The sequence below is a fragment of the Ctenopharyngodon idella genome, chromosome 12 (genome assembly GCF_019924925.1).
Source record: "Ctenopharyngodon idella isolate HZGC_01 chromosome 12, HZGC01, whole genome shotgun sequence".
Taxonomy (NCBI): Eukaryota; Metazoa; Chordata; class Actinopteri; order Cypriniformes; family Xenocyprididae; genus Ctenopharyngodon; species Ctenopharyngodon idella.
This window is the reverse complement of record NC_067231.1, coordinates 13,168,592-13,188,149: the sequence shown is the minus strand read 5'-3', so window position 1 is coordinate 13,188,149 and position 19,558 is coordinate 13,168,592. Positions and strand designations below refer to the sequence as shown.

Here is a 19,558-nt window from a genome sequence, read left to right as displayed (position 1 = left end):
GAAGAGATGAACACAGCTTACAGCCTGATGATCTATTTAATTACCTGGGGAAGATGATGTCTTTCTGCACACACTACACTTTGACAAGGATTCATTACATGACGAGAATCCCTCTTCCAACCCCTGAACCTACCCATCCCTCTCACACACATATTGAGAGCAAATTGACACATAAAAGGAAGTGGATTTGTTACGGTTTATAGAGATGCAAGCCAGAAACCAAAATTAGTGTTTACGTATGCCGCAGTGGTTCTGTGTTTTCAAAAACATGACATAGCCTCTTATGGTTCTTAAATACAACCAACACTAGTGGATTCATCTCAAATCAACCTCAAATTCAAATCTCTTCAGCACTGAAAAGGCGCTATTTTATATGAATAGATTTATCAATTTCCTATTAAAGGAATAATTAAACCATAAATGAAAATGTCACTTGAAGCCCAAAGGACAAAATGTTGAAGAATGTATTGGGCATTCTTTTCCATGAAATTAAACCAAATTCGATCCCCTGCTGACAAACTCCAAAATAAAAGAAATTAAAAAAAAAAAAAAAAAAAAAAAAAAAAAGTAATCTGTATTACTTGTGCACTATATTCCAAGTCTTCTGAAGTCACGCTTGAATTTTGACCTGGCTTTGCACACAAGTTATCATTTGGTTTTGGAGGACTCATATGGACCACTTTTATGGTGTTTTTTTGCCATATCAAAATTACATTAACCTGTCATTATTTGGACAAAATTGGCACATTATTCAATATCTTTTTTGTGTTTCATGAAAAAAACTGACATGACATTGCAAGATACTGCAATACATATAAAGCAGAAAAACAAAACGTTGCACTATATATCTTCATTTTCAAACATTAAACCATCACACTTTTATTTTTATATCATTGTTTTTAGGCAAATAAATGCTGGTTTCTGAGTGAAGCATGGCACTGTGTTCATTTACATGAGCGCATATGTAATGTAATGTCATTTGCACATGTAAATGAACATAGTGCCATGCTTCACTTTGAAACCTGCAGGGCATATATTTATTTAATTAAATCACCTTCTCCATAGGCAGCTGAATGGAAGCTTTGCAGTCGGTGAACTCTGCCTTGATGCTGGGGCCTTGAACCTCAGTCACCACATACTGCAGCTTCTGTGACTCCTTCAGCATTTTCCGGTTACTTCCTCCAAACTTGCCCAGCACACGGTAAGCAACATGGGAGATGGTCTCTGCAGGGTTACGGAGCGTTCGCCATAATGCCTGTTCATAAAGGCATTAAGAAAACATTTGAATCATCCCTAAGGCCTCTGTCAGATCAAAGGTAACAGGTCAATGGTTTTACCTGCATAAGTTCAGCTCGGACTGGCTGGATGTGGTCATAGAGGAAGTCAGGCTGCAGGTTGTCCACACAGAGCTCCAGTGTGCGCAGGCCCTGGCTTACTAGAGTCTGGGAACCATTGAGTGCAGACACCAGTGGGTCCATGAGCATGGGCAGGTAGGGCAGAAGAGAGCTCAGTCGCACAGGGACAGTGAGACACAGTTCCACAAACAGATCTTTCATGTGCTGCTTATGGAGGCCACTCTGCAACATGTTCAAACCTAAAGAGATGACACAAAGAATCAATACTCAGAGCGGTCATTCCGTTTTTTAGTTTATTTAGTGGTTTTTCGTGGTAAAAAAATTAATAAATAATTCAGTTCACTTCAATTATTTATTTATTTTTTAAAGACGTGGTTCTAAACTGATTTTGGTCTGACACCAACAACAGAAGATATATGAAGAGAAGATACTCATATTCATTTATAAGGTTTGCTATATTTTGTTTTTGCATTTAGCACTTTTTTTTTTACTTACTGTCCGTGACCTTTTCAGAATGGTCGTGATCCACCATTTGAGAACTACTGTTCTGAAATAACTTAAGGTTAGTGATCTCACTCACCTTGCAACAAATTAGGCAGCAAAGGCAGAAACTCCTGGTACAAGAGGTCATGGCTGCCCCCTCCTATAGAGCGGAACAGGGCTCTCAGCAACAGGAAGTAGTTATAGGGCTCCTTGGCAGATTGAGCCAGCTCCATGGAACTGTTCACTATTTTATGAAGGTGAGGCTGTGAAAGACATGGATTCAATATATTCTTTAGAAGTAAAAAAAAAAAAAAAAACTTCTGTGTCATCGTCATTGTAAGTAAGTGTGAATAACAATGCTTTAGTGATAAACTGGCCAGACAGATTGATTGGCGTATATTTGACAATAGTTATATTTATTACTATACTATACATGCATTTGACAGCCACTTACATATTCAAAAGTTTAGGGTTGGTAAAACATTTAAATGTTTTTGAAATGTCTCATGCTTATAAGGCTTCATTTATTTGATTAAAAAAAAAAAAAAAAAAAAAAAACATTTGTGAAACTTTTATTTTCATATATTTAAAAATGTAATTTATTCCTGTGATGGCAAAGCTATATTTTCAGCAGCCATTACTCCAGTCTTCAGTGTCATGTAAGCCTTCAGAAATCATTTCATTATTCTCATTTAGTTCCAAAAACATTGTAACAGCATTATTATAGACATTTATTTGGAATAAAAATCTTTTGCAATATCATAAATATCTTTACTGTCGCTTTTGATTAATTTAATGCATCCTTGCATTAAAGTACTATTTTGATTAAAAAAAAAATTATATATATATATATATATATATATATATATCTCTCTCTTAATAATCCCAAACTTTTGAACAGTAATGTATGCGTGTGTGTTTACAGGTTTGGCAACACTTGTGAAAGCGAAATGTCCTCACTTATATTGTGAAATATTACGGATATTTTACTAGTCCTTACTAGTTAAAAAGGCTTATAAATCAGCCAAAACATGTTTTTATATAAATCTAGTGTTTTGTACATGTTTCTGTTAGGGTTAGGGTTGCGTTAAGGGGTAGGGGTTAGGTTAGGCAATAGAAAATATCATTAACCTGACATAAAATGCAATGTCAAAGTCCTCTCCAATATAGTGAAACAAACGAGTATGTGTAAAAATAGTGAAAAGTAAACTGCAACCAGCTTAAAAAAAAAAAAAAACTATTTCAAAACAGTGACACTGATATGATGATAATTTCAGTGGGCAACAGGATTGATGGGAAGTGAGATATAGAAGCTTCTTCCTTTCCACTATTTCACAGTGACCTTCACTTTGGTCTTTCCTGTCAATCTGAGGCACAAGTGTCATTTCTCATCAGAGGAGCTGACAGAACGCATTAAAATTAATGCAGCACGGTTACTGGCGCTGAGGCGTTAGACAGCACAGTGTCATCAGAGCTTGGAGGGTGTGAGCGATCCCTCTATCCAATCGCTCTGAAAAAATTGTGAATTACCTACTCAATAATCTAAATAAGCACCTTAGCCAGCTCAAAAACAATAGAGGCTACAATTTACTTTATAAACCTGCATGTGCATAAGACAATGCTCACCTTGAGCATTTGCTCATTTTCAGCAGCGAAGAGAGAGACTGAGCCGAAGACCAGTTTGAAGAGTTTGAGATAGAGGTTTGATAACTCCACATTGGAGCCCATCTCAGGAAGACGCTCCAACAGATACTCCACGAGGATGGTGGCAAACAGTGCAGAGGTGGTCAGGTTAGCCAGGAATGAATTTGCTACAATCTATTAAAGGATTAAACATGTCATATCAACGGTCAATGTATTTTGCAGAAAGAAAAAGCCTTAAAAAAACCAATAAAGTCACTCTGTCAATTCAATTCTGCAGTGAATTAAAACTGCAGCACCAGTACCTGTAGGGCATAGTTCTTGGATATGCGTTCCACCATGTATGGAACGGTGGTCTGGAAGATCTCTTTGAAAGTGAGAGGATTCATCATGGTGAAGACTCCCGCAAAGTGCTCCAAAACCTCCTTCTCCTCCTTCATCCGCACCGTCTGACAGTTAGCCACACGGATGTACGTCTGCCCATTGCCGGCAATCTGTACCTAGCCAAAAGGGGGTTGGCTCTGTGATAAGCTGTAAACTTCAGCTCTCGGGATCATGTGCTCTCAAGCAAACCGACTGTATTACACTCAGATATGGCAACATAACTGGACACACCTCTACTATTCTATCAGAAAATTTAGATGAATGTTTGAGGATTTTGGTGTGCTAATCTGCACTAATCAGTGGACGGTCGTACCTGGTAGATGTCCAAGGCCTGCATGGCATATTTGACCAGCTTGATGTAGATCTGTGTCTCTTTGGGCTGGAGTTGCTTGTTGGGAATGAACTGAGCCTCTGAAATACAACAATACCAACATTTAATGCCCAACTTAATTATTTAAATAGAAATATTGAGCAGAACTAACTCTTCAATAACTTTGAGATGCCCCACAAAGATTCAAAAAAGATCAATATAGTCCAGACAAAAGAAAATGTTAAACAGAGCTAATATTTAATGACTTTGGCCACGTTCACACGGTCAATTTTTGGGATTGACAACCGCATTTACTTACAAGTGAGAGTCTTGAAATGTCTCGTTCACACAGCAACTTACAGTAGCGTCTGGAACACTGCCTGTATGAACGTGCAGCGACAGTCAAGCCCGTATTCTCTTACTAGTAACCATAACGACAGTGACCAACTTAATATTAAAGATGGCGAGGTCCATAAAACCGAAAAGTATTATCACTTTTGACATGACAAGAGACTAACTGAACCGCAAGTTCATCCATAAAAACTTCATTAACCAACAGCAGCATGTAAACACGCAAGTCTTTAAGTGTTGCACACGCGTGTCACGTCCTTTGAGATGTCTCGCGCATGACACAGCATTTGAATTTGGAAAAGAAACACAAAACTGACGGGAGCCGCTCCGGTGGAGAACAGTGACTGGATCTAACACCTTAAGATGACGCACAGCTCGTATCTCCGTCGCTGTAAGTTACCGAAAGCGAAACCACACACAAAACACCGGCTCTCTCGCACTGTATGACAGACGACTAGATGTCCAGTGCGGTTCCGTTCACACAGCGCGAATATTCCGAGAACGCGGTTGTGAGTCATGAAAATTTACGGGTGTGAGTTCGGTTATAGAATGCGGTTGTCACTCCCGTAAATAACCGCGCTGTGTGTGAACATAACCATATTAAGGACTCAAATACAGCACTGACAACCGTATTCTGCTGCTGTGTGAACATGGCCAATCTAAAGCCAAGAATGTCCGTCCATCTCACCTCCAGGAGCTTTACAAGAAGTGATGCCCCATGTGATAGTTTTCACTCCACATACGAGGGTCTTCACCAGACTGCGACAGTCGGACACCTGGAAGGTCTGTTTGTCCTCCTTCTCGCCAGGTCTATCAAAAGGCGTCGCCGGAGGTGGTGCAGGGGTGACAGGTGTTGGGGGTGCAGGTGGAGGTAAGGCGGGTGTAGCTACAGTAGGGGTTGCTGGGACTCCTGGTAATGCCCCGGAGTCCACCACACCCATCTCTGATTGGGGCTTACACTTCTTAAAGATGGATACCAGTTGGTACCGTGCAATGGTGTGGAACTTTAACACAAAAACCTGAGGATATAGAAATTGTATAATGTCAGATCAATGTTTTTGTGCTTTAAAAATGCATTTACATATGGCCAGTCAGTGGCATTTTGTAGCCCACTGTAATCACAATCACAACATAGTTTACATGGGCTAATGTGATCTATCTCACCTCCAGCATTCTCATGAGAATGTCTCTGCCGTTCCCATTCTCCTGTTCGCTCTTGGATCGAATGCAGTCTACGAGGTTTAGCAACAGCTTACAGGACATGGTCTGGATACTGCTGGGAAGGGACTCATCGTCAATGTTCTTAGCGAACAGTTGCACCGCCAAGGAGAGGTCCGTCAACGGAAGGTTCTGTCTAACATGGTGTACTAGGTCTGCTAGTGTGCTGTATGCCAAGGGCCTGTAACATCACCAGACTCACTGTTAGACAACAGCAATAATGACTTGTTTACATGAATACCTCGTTAAACTCAAATGCTCAAAATACCTCATTAAACAGCCATGTTTAACTGCTTTTGATTATTCACAAACATACACTACCATTCAAAAGCTCAAAGCTGCATTTATTTGATCAAAAATTATAGTAAAAACAGTAATATTGTAAAATAGTATTACAATTTAAAAGAACTGTTTTCTATTTTAGTATATTTTATTTAAAATGTAATTTATTCTTGTGATGACAAAGCTGAAGCCATTACTCTAGTTTTTTGAGTTTCACCTCATCATTTCAATAGTTTCATCATTCTAATGTGTTGATTTGGTGCTCAAGAAACATTTCTCATTATCATCACAGTTAAAAACAGTTTAATATGAAGCTGCTTAATATTTTTGTGGAACCATGATATTTTTTTCTTTTGATGATAGTTCAAAAGCACATCATTTATTTGAAATATGAAATCTTTTGTAACATTATAAAAGTCTTTACTGTTCATTTTGATCAAGTCCTTGGTGAATATAAGTATTAGTTTCTTAAAAAAAAAAAAATCTTACTAAACCCAAACTTTTGAATTGTAGCGTCATTTTATAGTACTATTGACTTGGTACAGACATCCCTGCTCTTGTGGTGTAGAACCTCCAGCCTAAAATTGATCAAAAACCAACCCTCAAAGAGCAAATAGCTCTTGACCCTGGTTGATAATATCTTGGGTCGATACTTGGGGGATTTCAGGCAAAGTTTCAGAATAAACGACACTAATGGCTTTGACAGATTGAGATTCCTGCCAAATTTGCGTGCTGAAGGCTGATGGAAGCCGTGGATGAGAGAGAGGTGGTGTTGGCAGGCATATGACATCTGGGGCAGGGAGACAGAGAGTGGGCAATGCCAGGACAGCCTGGCACATGAAGATGGGCACCTGGATATCCTCTGCCCAGTGGGGCATCTCAGCTCAGTCAAGCACCATTAACTATCAATTCTGATACGTTGCATTTGATGACAACCTAACCAAAATAAAACCTCATAAGTGACTGACTCCTCTACCTCTACCTAGGCAACAATGAAGTATGAACAAGTGTCAATTAAACAGTGCTTTTCACAACTTGCAACTGATTTCACTGGAGTTTGGTGTTAGCAGGTTTTCAAGCTAACAATGCCATACTCTAAAAAGTAAACTACATAGTCTAATTAAAAATTTGTAAATGCAATCTTTTTAAGAGATATCTTTGCCATTATCTAAAACTTAAGTTAATCACAAATAACAACGGTTAAAAATGGTTACTCACTTGAAAAAAATTACTAGCATATAAAACTACTGATGTAATTTATTATTTATTTATCATTTACTCCTTAAACAAAGTTTAATATCATCCATTTTTCAATTATCAATCACGTGAAAATTATCAGCTTATCTGTATCAGCCAATAATTTTAATATGCACTCCTAATATTTTTATTCATAGAGTTTCAGTAATAAATGAATTGTACATTCATTTATAATCAACATATTTGTCAACAGAAGAATGTCAAAATGTAAACTCCATATCTTCATAATATGATTACAATATTTGAGGTGTGTGTGTATTGAATATAAACATAATATAATATAATATTTTATATATTATATTATATACACACACACACACACACACATACACGGGCGACAGTAGGGGGGGATTGATCTGACATTATACAATATTTTTCCCGATGTGAGCCGTCAGCTCCATTCTACTACAATTTGGAGCGGTTAAGGCCCAGGTAAACTTCATTTTCCTCGTTCCGCTCCGTCTCTCGCACAGTTGAGCGCGCAAGCCTTTCAAAGAGAATTCTTTTGCCCCTGAGCACGGAAAGACACGTTCGGCGCATGCACGCGCACAGTCCGTGGTCATAAAAATTCGGCTGCACGCGGCCACTGTTCAGAGAGTCAAAGCTAGTCCACAGTCTAGCAAACGTTTCTTGCTTGCGCCAACTGAAAACACGTGAGAAACATCAAGTGACAGGAGAGACTCGGACATTGCAGTACATGCAAAGTTTGCACATTGTTTGTGTGATATCCACTGGCTCGCCTTCATGGTTTAAAATGGAAATATTTTCAATATTGCGACGTGGCATTTTTCTTTATCACCAGTTGCTCGCAAAATGACGGACACTGATTCACATATCGTCATTTCCCGTGATAATAAAATTAAGTGAATTATTAAATAAATGAGTAAATAAACAACAAGCAAACTTAAACTTGTTTGCTTAAAATTTCTGCAAATAATTTGCGACATTTTGTACATGCAAAAAAAAAGAAAGAAAAAAAAAAAGATTTTTTTCTTGCTCCCCCCAACTCGAGAGTCAGATGTCGCCCATATATATTTATTTATTTATAGAGAGAAAGAGCTTTCTTTAATTCATTATTTTATTATTTTTTTCTTCATGTTTTTGTCCTATTGTTGTAAGTGTCAGGCTGGTTGGTTTTATGTTGTAAGTGGTTTAAATGTTAATTAAAAAAAAAATATATATATATATATATATATATTCCTTTGGCAACATTCTTCATTAATTTTTTCACCTTGCTCATCGCAATGCATTCTGGGATTGTCTTCTCTGCATGTATCCTACCTTAGAATTTGGCCTTAGAAAAGAGCCTTTACATCATAAGAGCATCTCCGATGCCTTGAAACACTGCCTACGCACCTTACTATGCTTTGGAAGTTAAATGTGTTCCCTGCAAATTGCACAGACTGCTTATAATGCACAATACCATATAAGCTTGGGGGGGGATTAATCTGCGTTCTTACCTTAGCGTCTCTCTCGCAGTGTATCCTGAGCCAATGAGTATCGACTCATCAAAAAGCTTGTCCATGCATGGAATGAATTCTGCAACACAAACAGACTTTATCAGATGCCATCGCAGGCTCTGAAGCCCAACCAAAACGGCTCAAGGGCCCATGAACCCTGAGATACATCAATGTCAGGTCTCAACAGTGAGAGTTTTTCATCGATTCATTTAACCTTCTCTACAGGATTAATGATTTAGAAGAGTGTATCAGATTCCTCTCTCAAATGCTATTGATTGAGGGGTGAAGCTCAAAGAGAATGCAGCCGCTACATATCAAAGCGGTACCCCATGAAGCTCAGTGGTGTAATTAACACCAGATGCGAGCGCTCCTACAATAGCGAACGCTTTGCATATCTTATTTGGGAATATCTGCCAACAATCTGCAAAGTGTTTAGCGGTGGCTGACTCACGGCTGCGTAGATCTGTGGTGAGGATGTGCTTGGCAGCGATCAGCAGCTCTTTCCGCAGGTGAGCCGTCTCAGGGGGGCAGTTAGACAGCAGCTGCAACATCCCCTTCACCATCTGCTGGGAGTACTTCCCAACCAAGTCCTGATACACACACGTTTCACATTGCCACATTAGTCACTGTTTCAGCATTACAACAAGTTTAGAAAAGTTTAATTAACAGGTGGCCAAGCTAAGTTTTAGGGAGCCATGCTACCTGGTAGATCCGGATAATATAAGCAAGGAATGACAAGGTCTTGATCTGAGCGGCGATAAAATCTGCATAAAGCTCCTTGTTGAACAGCTTGTGTTGCCTGTCATGGACAGAAACCAGAAAAACCTTTAAATGTCACTATGTATTAAATTGCATCTATGAAATTCATTTCAGTGCATTAGCGGTGATGTAACGCCACACAGCCAACGAAACGAGAGAGGTCACTGACCGAGCCTGAGGAGACACCTGCAGCATGATGGTGTTCATGATAAGAGGCACGAACTCCGACACCACGTTGTGAATGTTCAGTTTGTACAGCTAGGAAAGACATCATACAGAATAGCAATTTATGTATCAAAAACAGTGGGCCACAGACAGAAAGCAGACCCCTGTTTGAAATGTACACAGTGTTGAAGTACAATTTACAGAAATTGAGTCTGACTCAAATGCAAATTCCAGTATAGATCTAACAATGCATCTAAGCATTTTAATTTTATAGTGGAATTTTTAATGCAAAACTTTGGTTTACAGCTGCCTTGAGGATTTAAGACACTACAACACGTAACAAGTTCTGAAGCATTATCTGTGATATCTGTGGGTGCTAGATTTTAGGCAGAAAATAGAAATACACCTGCTGGTCAGATGTATAATGATAACATGTAGAGATGGTAAACCAAAAGCCGCGTTTTGATTGAGTGTAGCTTCCTAACAGCTGCAGACTGCCATTTTCTGACTCAAAACATTAAAACTGATGTTCTTTACAATTAAAGCTCATGATGACAACAACAAAAAAGCAAAAAAATCTAATCACAACAATCCTTTTGATAAGTGTGCCAGGTCTGAGTAAACAATGGATTTAGCTTGAAAGTATCAGTTTCAGATGATTGACGACACTTTTTATAAATGAGCCAAATGTCTAAACATCCATATTGAATGTTTTTATGGGCTCTCACCTGATACATGAGGACTACGATGATGGGAAGCTCTGCCAAAACTTTGAGTGACAGCGATCCCCGGGGGATTATGGTATGCTGGAGGACACAGAGGAGAAGGATGAGGCCAGTGAGAAACTACACCAGGTGTCACCATAAAACTTTTTAGCACCTATACGGAGTTGTCTTTGTTGATAGTAAGTCAGTTCAAATCAAGTTTATTTGTATAGCACTTTTCACAATACATATTGTTTCAAAACAGCTTTACAGCTTTTCAGAAGAGCTAAACTGCAACTGCATTTAGCGCCTCTTTGCACAAAGTTCATCAGCAGGAATTTGGTGCCCTCTAGTGTCAAAAAAAAATGTCATTTGCATTATAATACTCAAGGAACATAAACAGTTTACACATGTTAGTGGTTGGCACAAAATACATGTGCAATCAGGGTTCAAAACATTTTGTGACTGAATACACATATTGTGGTGGTCACAAACAAATGTGACAACATTCAATTTGTAGCGTAAACTCTGACTTGATACATCCAAGACAGCAGTGAAAGACTACCTATTGCCTGTCAATCAATCACTGCACAAAAATTGCCATTTATCAGGTATAAAAATAAAACAACCATTGAAATTTGGAAAAGCAGAGATTTTCTTTTTATGTCTGTTATTTGCTTTTTAATATGCAGTTAAACACTGATGTGTTACTACCAGATGTAAATCAGCTGGTATATTTCGGCTGACCACATGGGATTGGATGACGCAATACAGGTGTTACTACAATATACACGGATGTGCTTAAAAAAAAAAAAAGATCTGGAGTATAAGATTAGGCTATTACTGTTATTTTGCCAGATTTTGGACTAATAACGGGTACACACTGCACGATTTTTCCACAAAAAGTGAATCGCCGACAAATGCCTGAATTGAGGCAAATCGACGCTCATTCACGTGAGCGACAATTGTATAGTGCGTATTATCAAAAACGCGATCTGAGAGAAACGCTGATGCCCATGAGATATTTAGCATGTTAAATATTTAGATCTGCCTGTGACTCAAGCGTCCTGCAGTGTGAAAATTATTTTGACTGGAAATGACATCAGCGACAACCTACAGCCAATGAGAGAACAAGATACAGGGTGAGGGAAAGATCAGGGAGAGGAGTCATAGACCTGCAACAGAACCATCAGCAAGCATGGCTTCTGCAAGCAACCATTCTCTTCCTTACATTCTTCTTTTTTGTTGCAAATCAGCGCACAGACAACTTTGATCACAAGATTGTTGCGGGCTATTATTTTAACAGGAAGAAATCCAGTCTTGCACGAGAACTCCTGTCTCAAACATGATCTTGCGTCATTTCCTGTATCACTTCTTGCATGTGTTTGGTTGTGAAACATGTTTGTAGACCAGATCGAGTTGTTGGCGATTCTTCCTATTGAAATGTTGTGTAATGTGTGACCCCCTGTCATCGATCCATCATGTAATGTGAACAACAGCAACTAAACGGTACCCCAGTCAGTCGTGTAGTGTGAGAAGAACAGCAATCCGATGACTTTGAAAATCATGCAGTGTGTACCCGGCATTAGTGACCAACTGAAAATCCACATAAATCAGCACTTGGACACTCAGATCTTATCAGTTTTACTTTCAGCGCCCAGGTTTATTGGTACTTTACAGTTCACACTCACACTCACACACACACACACACACACACACACTCAATCTTACACAGTACCATTCTCTGGACTAAAGCACATCGCTCTCATCATTGTGTCTCTGCTGATCATATTTGTCAAAACTATTCAGATAATGAGGATTGTGTGCAGGTCTGCTGCAGTTACAGAGCATGTGTACTGACCGTCCGAGTCTCGCTGTCCTCACGCTCCGGTGCGGTCTTCACCAATACCGAGGTGATCATGCCCACCATTTCTGGAGAAGGCACTGTGTTTTCTGCTATAACCTGAGGATTCTCAAAATACCTCGCCTGAGAGACAGAGACACAGGTTCAGAAAACAGATACTTTAACACAAACAAATACTATAAATTTAACTCTTGATAAAACAGCTTACCACAACTTTAGGCAGTTCTTTGTAAATTTGCTTCACAAAGTCCAAGAAATGATGAATCTGTAAGAGTTGGCAGGAAGATGTTATTTAATAATAACATGTTTTGAAACACAGGAAATGCAAATGCTAGTCAACATCACAGAGTGCCAGAAGGATGCATCTCACCTCTTGAGAGATCGGCGGGCGAAACTGTTTATGCAGTTCAATGATTATGCGTAAACAAATAAGCACATTCTCTTCACTTTCAATCTAAATGATGAAACACAGAGGCAAAAACCAGTCAGAGCCATTCTTTTATATAAAAAAAAAAAAAAAAAAAAAAAAAAAAAACACACACACACACAAAATGATGTTTTACATAAAATGTAAAATAAATTGTTTACTATAAACACTGATTCATTTCTAAGTCACTTTAGACAAAAGTGCCTGCTAAATAAATTAAATTAAATAATCATCTCTTTGAATACTCTTTAAAAGTAATTACCCTTTAAAGACTTAATAAAATAAAAATTGGAGTTTTGTGGCTTTTAGTCCATGTATAATAGCTTTCAGACCATCTAAAATACCAGTCAGTTTGGGTCAGTAATTTACATTTTTTAAAAGGAGTCTTTTATGCTCACCATTTATTTAATCAAAAATATAGTGATACATTAATATTGTGAACTATTATTACAATTTAAAGAACTGTGTTCCATTTTCATGTATTTTAAAATGCAATTTATTGCTGCGATTACAAAGCCGAATCTTCAGCATCATTACTCCAGTCTTCAGTGTCACATGATCCTTCAGAAATTATTCTAATATTCTGATTTACTGCTCAAGAAACATTTTTATTAGTATAAATATTGAAAACAGTCGTGCTGCTTAATATTTTTGTGGAAATCCAGATACATTTTTCAAGATTCTTTGATTAATCAAAAGTTCAGCATTTATTTGGAATAATTAATATTAATCTAAGTCTGACACTTTTTATCAATTTAATGCGTCCTTGTTGAATAAAAGTATTATTTTCTTAAAAAAAAAAATAAAATACTACTGACCCCAAAATGAACTGTCTATATGTTAGTGTATTCTAAAAAAAAAAAAAAATTTTATATGCATATATTTATAGTATAATAGCATCAGGCTATTACTATAATATTGCCGTATTTTGTTCAAAAGGACTAAGTGATCAAGTCAAAATCGACACAGTTCAGCATTTGGACACTCAGATCTTATCAGTTTTACTTTCAGCGCCCAGGCTTATTGGTACTTTACAGTTCACACACACATACACTCACACACACACTCAATCTTACACACAGTACCATTCTCTGGACTAAAGCACATCGCTCTCATCATTGTGTCTCTGCTGATCATGTTTATGTAAATACAGAACAAAAATGCAACAACAACAAACATTTGTCTAATAAAATGCTCTCTAAAATGAGAATTCTACAGCTATTTTCCTTATATCAGATGAAATATGGCATTCGGGTAAAGAAAGCTGACCTCAAGGAAGCGGAACATGACAGAGAGGATGTTTTTGGCGTGAGGCCGCAGATGTTCATTAGTTGGGATTCGGTGGATGATCTCCAGGACGAGTTTCCTTAATTGCTATAACAAGAATCAAAGACACCCCAAGTTTACTTAAATGTCAGGAATGAGGCCTTGATGATGACTACAGCAATATGATTTTTATCAAAAAGGACACCTGTGTTGGTTTCTCCTGAAGGAATTGCACTTCTCCATCCTGCAGAAATGTTAGGAAACGAGGGATGATGTGCTCCAAGAAAGTAGAATACTGTGGTGAGGATGTGACATTCTGAGGAGGAAGAGAGTAACATCAATTACTACTAGAAAGCAGCTTTCATTACAAGTTTTTCATAAGCAAAATATAAGTGCTTACCTCAAAATTCTCACTGACTTCCTGCATCATTTTCAGTTTGGTTTCATCCGCTGATGTTTAAATGAAGGAAACACACACAAGTAAGCAGAGACAACGCTTTCATCTAACATAGTAATAGTTTAAGCAGAAGGAAATAGACTCACGTGTGTTGTTGTCAGTGAGTGCCGCCACAAATTGCAGGTATTTCTTCATGAGGGTCGTCTGATCCACCACGGTGGGGCTCGGGGTGGGCACGAAAGACATGGTGGCGGCCGGGACAGACAGGATTCCGCTGAATAGGGGCAGACTAATGTCTGCGCTCGTCTCAGTAGAAATTCATAACATCTTTAGGCGAGTAAACACAAGAGGAATGGTCAATTTTACTAAGCAGCCTTGCTCAAACAAGAACAGTGATGATACTATAGTACAATATCAGTATTCAACAAATGTAGTAGTACCGAATTATTGCCAAATTCACATACCATGGTATTTACACAATACCACATGTCAAAAATGAACGGTAGTACTATCTACACACACAAAAAAAAACCACAGTATTACCACGGTAATTTGTACGTAAACACCTTGTCTGCAGCAAAATAGGGTTCGTGGACTAGGGTGTCCATTACAAAACTCAGGGCAAAAAAGAAGTGTAAATAATTAAAATAAATACGTAAATGTGATTAAAATAATAAAACATTAATATACAGTAATATGAATTTGATATAAATAAACACATCTTACAGTACTATAGTGAATAGAAAAAATTTAATGTAACAATAGAAAATAAATATTTTCAAATTTATTTTACACATTTTAATGGTAATTCATCACAATAAAAATTGGGTCTTTATACATGAAAATATATAGCTGCCTTTAAATTTTAGAATGGTCATATCTGTGGGTCTTTTTAAAGAAATATAAACATAAAGACGAGTTTGAGCTGAATAATGACACTATTTTGTCTTTTGTCTGTAGAGCAGCTTTATAGTTGAAAATGTAATTACAACTGAATTTGTTTCATAACTGAAGAATTTTGCTAAACTGACGCTTTTTTTTCCTGGTTATTACTGTAAGGCTGTTTGAATCTGTTTTGTTTACAGCGCCATACAAACAAACAAACGTAACTTGACAATGTATTTATATAACTATCAAATGCAAACAACAAGAATGATCTAAAAAAAAAAAAAAAAAAAATTACATCTCATCCAGCACAATTACTTACAACGTGTTTTATGCAGACTAGATGATAAGTTCACCTCTAGTATAGGGGAAGCAATGGGCGCGCCAAACTGCAACAACACGCCTACTGCAGTCACGCTCACTGACATGACATGATACGCTCGAGCCAAAGTGCTAATATTAAAAACTAAATAAACCTATCTATCACAAAGCTGCCACGGAAACAGAGACTTCTACGCTTTCTGAAAAGGATTGTGTTTGCAATAGTATATAATAAGCTAGCAGCACACCAGGCCATTTACAAAAGAAAGAGCCTACTGCCGCTAACTGACTAGCCGGCTGCTAACCCATATCAAGTGCAAGACATTTTTCACATGCAGAACTCAACAATTTAATTTTTTACCTCAATTGGTGCAAATACCTGGGTCGATTTTCTTTCGCACAAAATGCTAATGAGAAACTTCTGCACTCGTTATGTATCTAAATTATAAAATTACTCCCAAAAAAAACAGCACCAACTTACCAGCAAGGGGACCGGAAGGAGTTGTAAATGAACTTCCGCTACACCGAATGAAATTTAGTGGAAGGGCTGAAATCAATCCGCCGTTGTTTTGTTTACTAATTGTGTGAATTGTTATATTTTGTAAACCGTATCAAGCGAATTGTATGCATTTATACTAGTGTTTCTCAAGTGGAATTGGGTTTCCGAGGTGTGTTCCAAGCAGTGATTTTCACATTTAGATAGGAATATAGTTCCACGCGGACGGATATCATAGAGAGAGAGGGCGTGCGAAGACCATCGAAAACGATGGTCTTCCAGTTTTCATTTAAACTGGTATATAAAATGTTTAATTTAACGTTACGGCACCCCAATAAACAACATAATATTTTAATAATCGATTCAGGGGGATTTAGAAACAATTCATTTATTTAAAAAAAATAATTTATCGACACGTTTAGGTTGAATCGGATTTATAGGTAATACTATTGGATAAATGACACTGAAAATCCTTTACAGATCAGCTGCAATGATGTGCTGCTTTTTACTGAATCCATAATAATTATGATAATAAAAAGGATGCTAAATAAATATATCTAATGGCAAATAACATGCAGGTACATATGTGACCACTTGTGGGCGACAGAAAAGCTGGATTCTCATCGAAACTCATCCAGGTGTATTAATCCTTAAAAAGACCATTAAAGTCACTAATAAAACATCAGAATTTCGTGGCAGAGATAACGAAATATCAAACAAACTCATTTAGGATGTATTTGGTTAAGAACTAACTTTAAGAACTTAAATGAAGAACTAACATTTAGGTAATTTCATTCCCTGTGTTTGTGATTCTGTTTTGATTTTGACAACTGAACTTAAGGACATTTCAGTGAATGTATTTAGTTCCCCTCAAGTTCACACTTGTCCTATGCAAGTGTAGTTTATTACAATGGGCATGTTTCTGTAACATTTAAGAACCGGAATAGTTTTGTATTAATTTGAATGAACATTTTTTTGCATTAAAAGTGTGCTTATAATATTTTTAATTGTGATAAATGCCACTTGGTTCAATATTTTGTCATGTAATGTAATGACATTCAAATAAGTGTTCATATACTTTTGGGGTCACTATAAATTACATGACAGTGAAATGTTGAGACTTATGATTTGATATAATGAATGTAAAACAGACATTAATAAGAAACCCACAAATATACCTATATATATATATACCTATACCTATATATATATATATATATATATATATATATATATATATATATATATATATATAAATTTCACATCATCACAGCTGTATATTACCAATCATACTAATTGAGTACAATCACAGCAGTGGTAGCAGATGTAATCCTGGTGGAGCTTCAACAGCCCAGATGGTGAAAGGTCACATTATCATTTCAATAGCCCCTCTGTTAAGCTGGGAGCATAAAAGCAGAAACGGAATCCTGTCTCCCACTGAACCTGTGAACTGTTTTATGTGATAGTTTTACATGAATTGAAAAAAAAAAATCACACCTGTAGATTTAAATTAATGCAAATTGACTCTTTTCACATTTCCGGGTTCTCAGAAGCAGAAGCTGTCAAAGTTGGTTAAACTCCTTTGGTAAATGGAAACAACAAATACAATTTTTGCGCTCCTATTCGCCCCAATATAGCAAAAGAAAAAATCCATGATATCATTTCTATGACTTTCCAAAAGAGGAAGAAAATATTGAGAGATTTATTACTGTTACGGTTACACAGGGAAGAGGAAAGGCGATGATCCATTTGTAGTAGTTTATTGATGAATCAACACAAACAAAGATAATCCAAACATTAAAAATCCAAATCCAAAAAGGGATGACGAGATCCAGACAAGAAACATAAAACCAAATGGGAAACAAACCTTTATTTTTAAGAGTGTATACACCGAAAAACAAGTGGCTAACAAGGAACAGGTGTGTAATGAATTGTCATGGTAACAAACAAGGCAGCTTTAGAAATTAGGTAAACAGGAACAAACCACAGGACGTGAACGCAGGAAACAATGGAAACAGAAAATACACTTCAAAATAAGAGTCTTACAACACAGAACACATGAAACACAGGGGAAATTGTGACAATTACATTGGTCAAATGAGAGAAAGGTGTCAAATTTGCAGTCACTTCCTCTGCTGTTCTATTAGAAACACTCACACAGCGGCATTAAGCAGTTTTCTGGAGGTTGAGACTGGAGGTTGGAGTTTTGATTAAAAATTATATGGTTAAAACAAATTTTTAAAAATTAAACATATGCATGGATTAATAATTCACAATAAGATCAATAGCATGCATTTAGAAATAGACAATGCATCATTATGGTAGGTGGATGTAAAGGAAGAGAGGCAAACTAGAAAATGAACTGAAATCTAAAATTTAGAGTGCTTGCTGTGTGAGGCTGTAAGAGCACAGCGATGTTCACTGAACACCTGATGATTCACATTTTGCTGTAAAGAGGGTCACAGGTTCACAGCATAAATGTGTTGCCACTGTAAACAGACCTCTCATCTATTCAGTTTAATGAGTGTAGGGTTTCAGGCTCAAAATATAATATCTGGATAACATTTTCTCTGCAGAGTGCATCAACTTATTTAGATATGTTTTGTGAAGGGCCTTGTTTATTCAATGGCTTTTTCATTTCTCAGAAACATGATTGTATAAGATGTTATTAGTCATCTAAGCGCTCTATTCATGGGCAAGGACTAATGTGTTTCTCCTTGAAATTTTATTGACTAACTTTTCAGTTATATTTACGTTTCTATGGGGTAATGTCAGGCTACTTTTGGATAAATCGCCTAGAGCAGTGGTTCCCAACCCTGGTCATACGAAGGGACTTCAGCACTGCACAATTTGGATGTGTGGACCTTGTTTGATACAATATTTGTCTAATTTTATTCATGCGCACTCTGCTAATGATCTGATGAGTTGAAACAGGTTCACTAGAAGATCACAGATTCCCAAAACTTTTCATTCTAGCACCCATCTAGAAAGATATAGGCCTAATCAATCTTTAGACGCACCAAAAACCTTTTAGAGTGAAATATGAATTAAAGAAAATGCATTTGTTCTCTTTTAGTTATGATATGAGGATAACTAAGACATAAATCTGAGGCATATGGTAAAGAGAAAATATATTATTTTTAGAGAGAATAGGCATTCTAGGACAATATATTATCCACAGGAACAGAGAGAATGAATTTTTGTTTTCCGTTCAGTAAGTGAGTCATTTTATTTATTCAGTATCCACTCTGACTGATTCGGTGAGTTCATTCAGTGAATAACCCATCAATCAGATTCAATCTGGTAAGTTTTTGTGAATAATTAATTAAAGAATCGATTCATAAATGTCATTTGATTTTGAACTAGACTACATAGGCCGCGCTATATTGGTTGCAGCTCACAAGCAGTGACGCAAAGCGCTGCAGCCCGATTTTTCTTAGGCATTCAAAATGTGGAGGATCCAGGACCAGGAGTTAAATCTTACACAAAGCAGGTCTTGTCTATCATTCGATGTTAGAAATATTTAACCAATT

The 19,558-nt window shown here is 37.1% G+C and overlaps 1 protein-coding gene across 3 annotated transcripts in view; it reads right to left on the bottom strand.

Moving 5' to 3' along the window:
• Positions 1-16,035, bottom strand: part of trrap (transformation/transcription domain-associated protein) — an 89,476-nt gene extending 73,441 nt beyond the window's left edge. For all 3 annotated transcript variants that reach the window (XM_051914374.1, XM_051914375.1, XM_051914376.1), the window contains exons 1-21: positions 16,011-16,035; positions 14,470-14,650; positions 14,327-14,376; positions 14,132-14,242; positions 13,930-14,034; positions 12,604-12,687; positions 12,442-12,498; positions 12,231-12,356; positions 10,394-10,471; positions 9,670-9,758; positions 9,444-9,540; positions 9,193-9,331; positions 8,742-8,820; positions 5,689-5,923; positions 5,213-5,543; positions 4,177-4,274; positions 3,785-3,979; positions 3,465-3,656; positions 1,936-2,101; positions 1,338-1,594; positions 1,055-1,255 (exon numbers count right to left, since the gene is read on the bottom strand). In XM_051914374.1, coding sequence (XP_051770334.1) covers positions 1,055-1,255; positions 1,338-1,594; positions 1,936-2,101; positions 3,465-3,656; positions 3,785-3,979; positions 4,177-4,274; positions 5,213-5,543; positions 5,689-5,923; positions 8,742-8,820; positions 9,193-9,331; positions 9,444-9,540; positions 9,670-9,758; positions 10,394-10,471; positions 12,231-12,356; positions 12,442-12,498; positions 12,604-12,687; positions 13,930-14,034; positions 14,132-14,242; positions 14,327-14,376; positions 14,470-14,569 — 2,790 coding nt within the window. In that variant the 5' untranslated portion in view covers positions 14,570-14,650; positions 16,011-16,035. The remainder of the gene's footprint in view (positions 1-1,054; positions 1,256-1,337; positions 1,595-1,935; positions 2,102-3,464; positions 3,657-3,784; positions 3,980-4,176; positions 4,275-5,212; positions 5,544-5,688; positions 5,924-8,741; positions 8,821-9,192; positions 9,332-9,443; positions 9,541-9,669; positions 9,759-10,393; positions 10,472-12,230; positions 12,357-12,441; positions 12,499-12,603; positions 12,688-13,929; positions 14,035-14,131; positions 14,243-14,326; positions 14,377-14,469; positions 14,651-16,010) is intronic.
• Between the last annotated feature and the right edge of the window lie 3,523 nt (positions 16,036-19,558).